We start from the raw sequence: 9,739 nt of genomic DNA, 5'->3' as shown, positions 1-9,739 counted from the left end.
CCTGACCAGGCGTTGGAGCAATGGATAGAGCGTCGGATTGGGATGCAGAGGACCCAGGTTTGAAACCCTGAGGTGCCGCAACGAAGAATTGATGCTTCTCATCTCTCTCCCTTCCTGTCTGTCCCTCTCATCTGTCCCTCTCTTTGACTCTGTCAAAAAAACCCCAAAACTGTTCCATCTATGGTCCAAAATGCTTTTTATAAGAGACCAAGGCCCAGCATAATAATCCCATCATCACTTTTAACTTTTTTTTTTTTTGCATATTTTACAAAAAGTTTTTTTGGTTTTTTTTTTTTTTTGACAGAGACAGAGAGAGTCAGAGAGAAGAACAGACAGGAAGGGAGATGAGAAGCATCAACTCTTCATTTCGGCATCTTAGTTGTTCATTGTTCTCTCATATGTGCCTTGACCGAGGGGCTACAGCAGAGCCAGTGACCCCTTGCTCAAGCCAGCGACCTTGGGCTCAAGTCAACGACCATGTTGTCATATCTATGATCCCGCACTCAAGCTGGAAACCTTGGGGTTTCGAACATGGGTCCTCTGCATCACAGTCTGACAATCTATCCACTGTGTTAATGCCTGGTCAGGCAAAAAAGTTTGTGTTCTTAATCAGAAAGATCCACAGACTAATTCAGCATATAAAAAATACCTTTACAAAAAACCCAAGACACCGTTCAAATCCACTTTTATTTTCTTTTCCCTCTTCACATACAGAACTTCTCCACACACCACATTTTCTGTAGCTCTAACGTCACTTCATGTTGGTCAGGTACCATTTTACCCCTAAAACTTTGCTGGCATCAAAGTATGACAGTTAACCAGTGTTAAATCTATAAAATATTTACAAAGCACAGCACATTAAGCTTTAGACACTTGGCAATTAAACCACATAAAAATAGGACAAGACCCCCATGTTTAGAATCAGGTGTTCACAGTCCCCATCTGGTGACTATAATGGTTCCAAAAGGCAGCAGAGGCAACAGGCAGTTACTTCAGGACATTGAACACTATGATCTGGAAGCACATTTTAACGTTACCCCAGTGTCATGTACCACCCCACCTCTCTCTCAGGTGGTCTCATATTCTAGAATGTCAGGTCCAGCTGATACAAAATGAAGACAAGACAACACAACATTTACTCTGTGGACACACTAACCCCTACTTTGCACGCATTGTGATTTTGAACACAACTCGTCCTAAAAACTTGTCACGATCATCATGGTTTTTCAGGTTGGGCGATCCAATAATCTTGCACTCAACTGTTACTTCTTTTGGTGTACTGCTAGCACCAAGGCCGACCTGGACAGCAACTAATGGCTGTAGATAGCTTGCCTAGTAAATAAAGGAAAATGCATTAATTCAAATTCAAAGTACTCTCATCTATTAGGTATTAGAATTGGTTTATTCTGTAAAATTTAAAAACCAAAAAGATACTAATCTACAAATTAGATCTATTACTTTCCATTCTTTACTTTTCCCCCCTTGAAACCAGATGTTCATTTATTTTCATTTAATTTTTATTGATAAAAACATTTATGGGTATGCATTTTCTTCAGAGCACTGCTTTAAATGTATCCCATGGATTAAGATTTATTTGTGTGTGACAGAGAAAGACAGAGAGAGGGACAGAAAAGGACAGGCGGACAGGGAGGGAGAGAGATGAGAAGCATCAATTCTTCGTGTGGCACCTTAGCTGTTCACTGATTGCTTTCTCATATGTCCCTTGACCGGGGGCTACAGCAAACTAAGTGATCCCTTGCTCAAGCCAGCGACCTTGGGCTCAAAGTGGTAAGTGTTGCTCAAACCAGATGAGCCTGTGCTTAAGCTGGTGACCTCAGGTTTCAAACCTGGGTCCTCTGCATCCCAGTCCGACGTTCTATCTACTGTGCCACTGCCTGGTCAGGCAATTATGTTGTTTTATGATATTATCCTAAAGTTTAGGTATTCTACAATCTTGGTTTGAATTTTCCCTTTCACTGAAGGGTTAATAAAAGGTTTTGACTTCTTCTTTTGGGAAGGATCTTTTTATTAATTCCTAATTTTATTGCATTATGATCAGAAAATATCATTTGTACTACATTTCTACTTTATGAAATTTTAGGATATATATATTTTTAAAGAGTTTTTGTTTATTTACAGAGACAGAGGGAGAGTCAGAGAGAGGGATAGATAGGGACAGGAAAGGAGAGAGATGAGAAGCATCAATCATCAGTTTTTCGTTGCGACACCTTAAGTTGTTCGTTGATTGCTTTCTCATATGTGCCTTGACCGCGGGCCTTCAGCAGACTGAGTGTGAGTGACCCCTTGCTTAAGCCAGGGGCCTTGGGTCCAAGTTGGTGAGCTTTGCTCAAACCAGATGAACCTGCGCTCAAGCTGGCGACCTCGGGGTCTCGAACCTGGGTCCTCCGCATCCCAGTCCGATGCTCTATCCACTGCGCCACCGCATGGTCAGGCAGGATATATATATATATATATATTTGTATTTTTCTGAAGCTGGAAACGAGGAGAGACAGACAGACTCCCGCATGCGCCCAACCAAAATCCACCCGGCACGCCCACCAGGGGCGACGCTCTGCCCACCAGGGGGTGATGCTCTGCCCCTCCGGGGCATCGCTCTGCCGCGACCAGAGCCACTCTAGCGCCTGGGGCAGAGGCCAAGGAGCCATCCCCAGCACCCGGACCATCTTTGCTCCAATGGAGCCTTGGCTGCAGGAGGGGAAGAAAGAGACAGAGAGGAAGGGGGGGGGTGGAGAAGCAAATGGGCGCTTCTCCTATGTGAGGCCTCCTATGGGGGCCGGGAATCGAACCCGGGTCCCCCGCACGCCAGGCTGATGCTCTACCGCTGGGCCAACCGGCCAGGGCCAGAATATTTTTTAATGATAAATTTTTGTGACTGTTCCAGGTATGCTTGAGGATATGTACTGTATTATCTATACATTATATTTAATAAGTATGCATACTATTTACCTTACTGATTATGTTGCTTGGGTCTCTATATCCTTACTTACAATTGCTGTGGAACTTTGTGCAAGTATACTCAGTTGCTGTATCATCACTATGGTTCCTTTTTTTTTTTTTTTTTTGTATTTTTTCTGAAGCTGGAAACGGGGAGGCAGTCAGACAGACTGCCAGGGGGCGATGCTCTGCCCATCTGGGGCATCGCTCTGTTGCAATCAGAGCCATTCTAGTGCCTGAGGCAGAGGAAGAGAGAGACAGAGAGGAAGGAGAGGGGGAGGGGTGGAAAAGCAGATGGGTGCTTCTCCTGTGTGACCTGGCTGGGAATCGAACCTGGGACTCCTGCATGCCAGGCCGACGCTCTACCACTGAGCCAACCGGCCAGGGCCATCACTATGGTTTCTAAATACAGTTTTGTACGAAAAGGAACTAGGGGCTGATTCCGGGGCTGGGACAGGGAAAGTACACAATGAACCTGGAACAGCTTACCGTGCCAGAAAATAAGGAAATGCTCAAAGAATTATGGGGCATGTCAAAAGACAGAGAAGCCAGCCTGAATGTCTCCCACTAGCAAAATCTGGGACAATTTTAGCACCAAAATACCATATTTTTCGCTCCGTAAGATGCACCTGACCATAAGACACATCTATGGTTTTAAAGAGGAAAATAAGAAAAAAAATATTCTGAACCAAATGTGTTAAAATATTTAATAAAATACCATTATTTTTTGCTCCATAATATGCACAGGCATTTTGCCCCTCTACTTTTGGGGGAAAAAGTGCGTCTTACAGAGTGAAAAATACGGTAAACAATTACAACCCCTTAATAAAATAAAAATCCATGAAAATATACCGATATACATAATAAATGGTAGAAAATAAAAAGTTCTTCCTTAGAGTAGAATGCCAACTAGTAATTGGAAAAAGGAGAGAGAGAATTAGAAAAACATTTGGGGCCTGACTGGTGGCAGCACAGTGGAGAGGTGTCAGCCTGGACGGAGGCCCCAGGTCTGAAACCCTGAGGTGGCTGACTTGAGCACAGGCACATCTGGCTTGAGCACAGCCTCGCCACCTTGAGCGTAGGGGTCACTGGCTTGAGCATGCGATCATAGACATGAGCCCATGATCACTGGCTTGGCTGGAGCCCCCCCCACTGCCTCCGTCAAGGCACCTACAAGAAGCAATTAATGGACAACTAAGGTGCCGCAACTACAAGTTGATGCTTCTCATCTCTCTCCCTTCCTGTTTGTCTCTCACTCTGTCTCTCTCTTGCTAAAAAAAACCCCAGAAACAACAACAACAAAAAACTCCCACAGAAAAACATCTGGGAATAATCCTATTATTAACTGATTGAAGCAAGAATGAACAAATGCTAAGGCTATGGGAGAAATAGAATTTTACAGACTCTCCTTCTCCCAAGATGATACTTACTGACTACAAAGGAGAAAAAGAATCACCTTACAGTGGAGAAACCTGGATAAGACCATATTAACCAAGTGTTCAGGGAACCACCACTGTTACTGGGACTAATCAACACCATGTCCCTCCTGACACACTATTCAAAAAACCCCAAAAAGAACAAAAAACACTGTAACATTTCTTCTGAGGGATACCTGAAAAAATGTACAGCTTACATTTAATCATGAGAAATATCAGACAACTCATATTGAGGAACATAAACAAAACAAGCCAAGAATGGCCTGCACTCATTTTGAAGAGTACAAGGGCATCAGATAGAGGAAGCATTCCAGGTGAAGATGTTATGATTGAAGATGTGAATCCTGTGATATCCTGGAATCGGAAAATACTTTTTCTTTTCCAAGAAAGGAACAAATGGTAAAATCTCAACAGGGTCTACAGACTGGATAATAGTACTATAATGTTAATTTCATTTGATAACTATATTATGGTTACACAAGATAATGTTATTTTTAGGAAACAATGCTCAAGTATTCAGTGTAACGAGGCACCATGTTGCCTGACCTGTGGTGGTGCAGTGATTAAAGTGCTGACCTGGAATGCTGAGGTTGCCGGTTCAAAACCCCAGGCTTACCTAGCCAGTCAAAGCACACATGAGAAGCAACTCTACAAGTTGAGGCTTCCTGCTCTCTTCTTCTCTCTTGCGCTCTCTCTCTTTCTCCCCCCACTCTCTAAAATCAATAAATAAACTCTTTAAAAAAAGAGGCACCATGTTTATAACTTAGTCCTAAATGGTTGAGGGAAAAAAAAATATACACCAATGGAGACTGGTAATACGAGTTAAAATATTAATACCTGGAAAATCTGGGTAAAGAGTCTATGAGAATTCTTTCTACTATTCTAGTCATTTTAAGTTTGAAATAATTTCAAAATAAAGTTATAAAATTATAATTTTATAAAATTAGAATCATACTGTATATATACCTGTAAAACTATATGTATGTACACACATATATATATATATATATACACTTGAAGAAAAATAGAAATTAGCCAATAAGATAGTGATCTCTGGGTAATGAACTTTATTTCTTAACTATTTCTCTATATAATCTAAATGAGCACATCCTAAATAATGAAATAGAGAATGGTATTTTCTGCTTGGATTTTGTGTTTTGAGTTGTAGACGTGGAATCTCAATGTGCCATCACCCTTTGTACTTGAAACCCAGAACAGAAGACAAACAAGTTGCACAGGAGGTGTCCACCCACCCAGACAAGTGACATTTAATATGCACGTGCCAGTTCCCCAAGAGTCACAACTACGTAAGGACTGATAAATACTTACATGCAGTTTTTTCCCATAATATGGAAAATATTTTAAGGCTATTTCTCCATTGTGAGGATAAGTTGATAGAGTTATGTTTTCATCCTAAAGTTAAAAGCAAAAGAAAACCACTTTAGGCTACAAAAAAGGAAACTGAAAAAATGATTTACATTACAGTGTATCAGTTATGAACAGTATGGGGAAACTAGTGCTGCTCCAGTGCATTAATCACAAGTGTATTTCTGAGAAGAAACTTGCTCATCTTGATTTAAACCTTGAAACAAACTCTCCTGACTCCTCTTACATTTCCAGACACAGTCATGAGGCACCTGCTAACTGACAGCCACATCTTCTCAGGCACTGTCTGTAAAATCCACCCAAGTACCAGTTTTATAGCCACTGGCAGCAGGGACACACCAGGAGGTTTAGCGCCAGTGTATTCCTGTAATGAACAAAATATTGTGCGTCCAGGCTGGGAAGCCACGACTGCCACAACCTTGAATGCAGTGCTCTCCCACAACCTTGAATGCAGTGCTCGGGCCTGGGAGGCAGCAGGTGCAAAAGCTTCAGGTGATTAACACTCGTGAGAACTGTAGCCAGAGGGGAGACTACGGTGACACTGACAAAACTATTAGGAAAATTTAAGGTACTCCAAGGAAAAACCATTCTTAACCAGTTAAAATGCCACTGCTCCCTTAAATACATTTATGAGCACACGTAAATCAATTAAAAGTATTATGAACTACTGGAATTATAGTCCATGCATTAAAATAAAAAACAAATAGCCTGGCCTATGGTGGCACAGTGGATAGAGAGCATCAACCTAGAACGCTGAGGTCACTGCCTGGTCAAGGCACATACAATAAGCAATGAACAACTAAAGTGAGGCAACTATGAGTTGATAGTCTTCTTGCTCCCCATCCCTTTCTCTTCTCTCTTAAAGTCAATAAATAAAATGTTTTAAAAAAACCCCAAAACATAAACATAAATACACAAAAGTAATCATCTATAATCCAACTCATTCATGCTATTAGCTATACTGCTCACAAAAATTAAGAGGATGTTTCAAAATGAATATGAAGCTATAAAATATTCCCTAATTTTGCCTGACCAGGCGGTGGCACAGTGGATAGAGTGTCGGACTGGGATGCAGAGGACCCAGGTTTGAGACCCCGAGGTCGCCAGCTTGAGTGCGGGCTCATCTGGTTTGAGGAAAAGCCCACCAGCTTGAACCCAAGGTCGCTGGCTCCAGCAAGGGGTTACTTGGTCTGCTGAAGGCCCGCGGTCAAGGCACATATGAGAAAGCAATCAATGAACAACTAAGGTGTTGCAATGCGCAATGAAAAACTAATGATTGATGCTTCTCATCTCTCTCCGTTCCTGTCTGTCTGTCCCTGTCTATCCCTCTCTCTGACTCACTCTGTCTCTGTAAAAAATAAATAAAAATAAAAGTTAAAAAAAAATATTCCCTAATTTTTATGAGCAGTATATTTCTAGTATTCTTCATAATAAGCAATTTATGAAAATTCTCATGCAACACATTCCAAATAGGTCTAATAAATTTTTTATTTATTGATCACAGAGAGAGAGGAAGGAGAAGACAGAGAAAGAAACATCAATCTGTTCCTGTATATGCCCTGACCAGGGACTGAATCTGCAGCCTCCGCATAGTGGGGTGATGCTGTAACCAACTGAACTACCCAGCCAGGGCCCAAATATACTGCTCACAAAAATTAGGGAATATTTTATAGCTTCATATTCATTTTGAAATATCCTCTAATTTTTGTGAGCAGTAAGGACCTAATTTTAATGACTAAGTTTTAACACATACTAGATAACAAATAGATAACAATTATTAAAATCAGTAGCAAGTACTAATTAAAATAAAAACAGTACTAAACGCACTTCTATGTGGCTGAAGCCTGGCACTCAAGCTTCAGGAACTTTCTACTGAAAAGACTTGTAAGCAAAGAGGTTCATAACAATATGCTTTCAAATGCAGCTTATAGTCATAATGTTTTATTTTGTCTTGAGAGATGACAGTGCATGCTAACTAGATTTTTAGGACTTATCAAGAAAAGCTCAGGTTTGCCTGACCAGGTAGTGGCACAGTGGACAGAGCATCGACCTGGGATGCTGAGGACCCAGGGTTAGATACCCTGAGACCACTGGCTCGAGTGCAGGCTCACCCACTTGAACGTGGCATTACAGACATGACCCCATGGTCGCTGGCTTGAGCAAGGGGTTGCTGGCTTGGCTAGAGCGTTTCAGTCAAGGCACATAGGAGAAAGCAATCAATGAATAATTAAAGTGTCACAACTATGAGTTGATGCTTCTCAATTCTCTCCCTTTCTGTCTCTCTCTCTCTCTCTCTCTCTCTTAAAAAAAAAAAAAAAAAGCTCAGGTTCAATGTAGCATCTGGTTTTAAGTAAGATTCAGGCTTTTTATCCAAGCTTCCTGCTGAGCTGAATATGGCACAGAGATAAAGAGCTGCCTATGGTAACATATGTACACCTTAACCCTCTGAGTAGTACGAACGTTCATGTACGTCCTCATGCTTCCTGACCATCTGGAGTACAATTGGTTTATTTTAAAAATGTGTAAGGCAACATTAAAAAAAGGCAAATGTATGTTCTTGCTTCCATAAATTGGTTATCAAACAAACATGATTTTAAGTTAATAAAACTATAAATGGAACTAATTTCATTTTCTCAAAAAAACAAACTCACTCCTGGGGGTCAGTGAGCATGAAAAGAACTCACTACTCAAAGGATTAACTCAAAGGAGAAATCAGAAACTTCCTGACTTTTTATTGTATTTGTTAAGTGAATAAATACTCAAAAAGAATGAAGGAGGCTACTCTAAAGCAGGAGTTCTCAGTGTGGGCCCCGGACCAGCAGCATCACTGTCAACTGGAAACTTTAGGTAAGAATGCAAATTTTGGGCCTCACTCCAGACCAGTGTAGTCAGAAACTTCAGGAATGGGAGTCAACAAGCTCCCCAAGTGATTGTGATGCACGATCAAATCTGAGAACCATTGAGCAAGAAGTTTCTGCCCAAACAAGAAATCCATTAACATGTAAAGGAATTACGACCTGCCCAGGCGGCGGCGCAGTGGATAGTGTTGGACTGATATGCGGAGGACCCAGGTTCGAAACCCTGAGGTCACCGACCTGAGCACAAGCTCATCCAGCTTGAGCGCAGGGTTGCTGGCTTGAGCAAGGGGTCCCTCACTCTGCGGTAGCACCCCTGCCCCCTGCTCGTCAAGGCACATATGAGAAAGCAATCAATGAACAACTAAGGAGCCTCAATGAAGAATGAATGCTTCTCATCTCTCTCCCTTCCTGTTTGTCCCCTTCTCTGTCTCTCTTGTCTCTATCACAAAAAAATAAAATAAAAATAAAAGGAATTACAATTTGTTCACAAACAACTTCAGAGTGATTTCAATGCAACATTTCAAGTAAAATACTTTGACACACAATTGTTAGAATGTTAGTATTTTGCACAATGATAAAATTAAATTTAGAACTTAGAAGTTTCTCCTCAGGACTCTTACCCATCATTTATATATTTGTCTTAGTTGCGCTTGCAGCATGGAGAGAAAACAAAAGAAATTATGAGATGAAAACTGCCCAGCATTCTCGAAAAAAATAAAATTGGGATAGGAGGGAAAAACAATGTCTCGATCTTCAGGAAAATTTACCATGTTTCATTAAATCTCAGGTGCCACTGATAAGACACCAACTTATGTACTAGTAAGAAAAAAATCTTATGATAAGACACCATTAATTGTAAGCCCAACCCCAATTTTAGTGTTATTATGCTAGGAAAAAAAGTGAATCCTAAGTTAATGAAATATGGTAGATACGGAGCTGGAGAGGCAACGTGTGTGAAATCGAATGCACATGGAAAACGCACAGGCCTTTTTAAATTATGAGCAAACAGAGAAGGGATTCCCACAGACTTGGGTGAAATTTTATTCTTCTAAGAATGGCACTATAGAGGACTTTCAAAATGTGACAGGGAAGGAAAAAAAATGA

General features: G+C 41.1%; 1 protein-coding gene across 1 annotated transcript in view; it reads right to left on the bottom strand.

The window, feature by feature from the left end:
• Positions 1–668: 668 nt before the first annotated feature.
• The window catches only part of ATP1B3 (ATPase Na+/K+ transporting subunit beta 3), a 51,577-nt gene continuing 42,506 nt past the window's right edge, over positions 669–9,739 (bottom strand). Inside the window, exons 6-7 of the mRNA XM_066244933.1 lie at positions 5,721–5,804; positions 669–1,332 (exon numbers count right to left, since the gene is read on the bottom strand). Coding sequence (XP_066101030.1) covers positions 1,159–1,332; positions 5,721–5,804 — 258 coding nt within the window. The 3' untranslated portion in view covers positions 669–1,158. The remainder of the gene's footprint in view (positions 1,333–5,720; positions 5,805–9,739) is intronic.

This window comes from Saccopteryx bilineata, chromosome 10 (assembly GCF_036850765.1).
Source record: "Saccopteryx bilineata isolate mSacBil1 chromosome 10, mSacBil1_pri_phased_curated, whole genome shotgun sequence".
NCBI classification, from domain to species: Eukaryota; Metazoa; Chordata; class Mammalia; order Chiroptera; family Emballonuridae; genus Saccopteryx; species Saccopteryx bilineata.
Note: the sequence above shows the minus strand (reverse complement) of the source record. Positions and strands in the feature narration are given on the sequence as shown.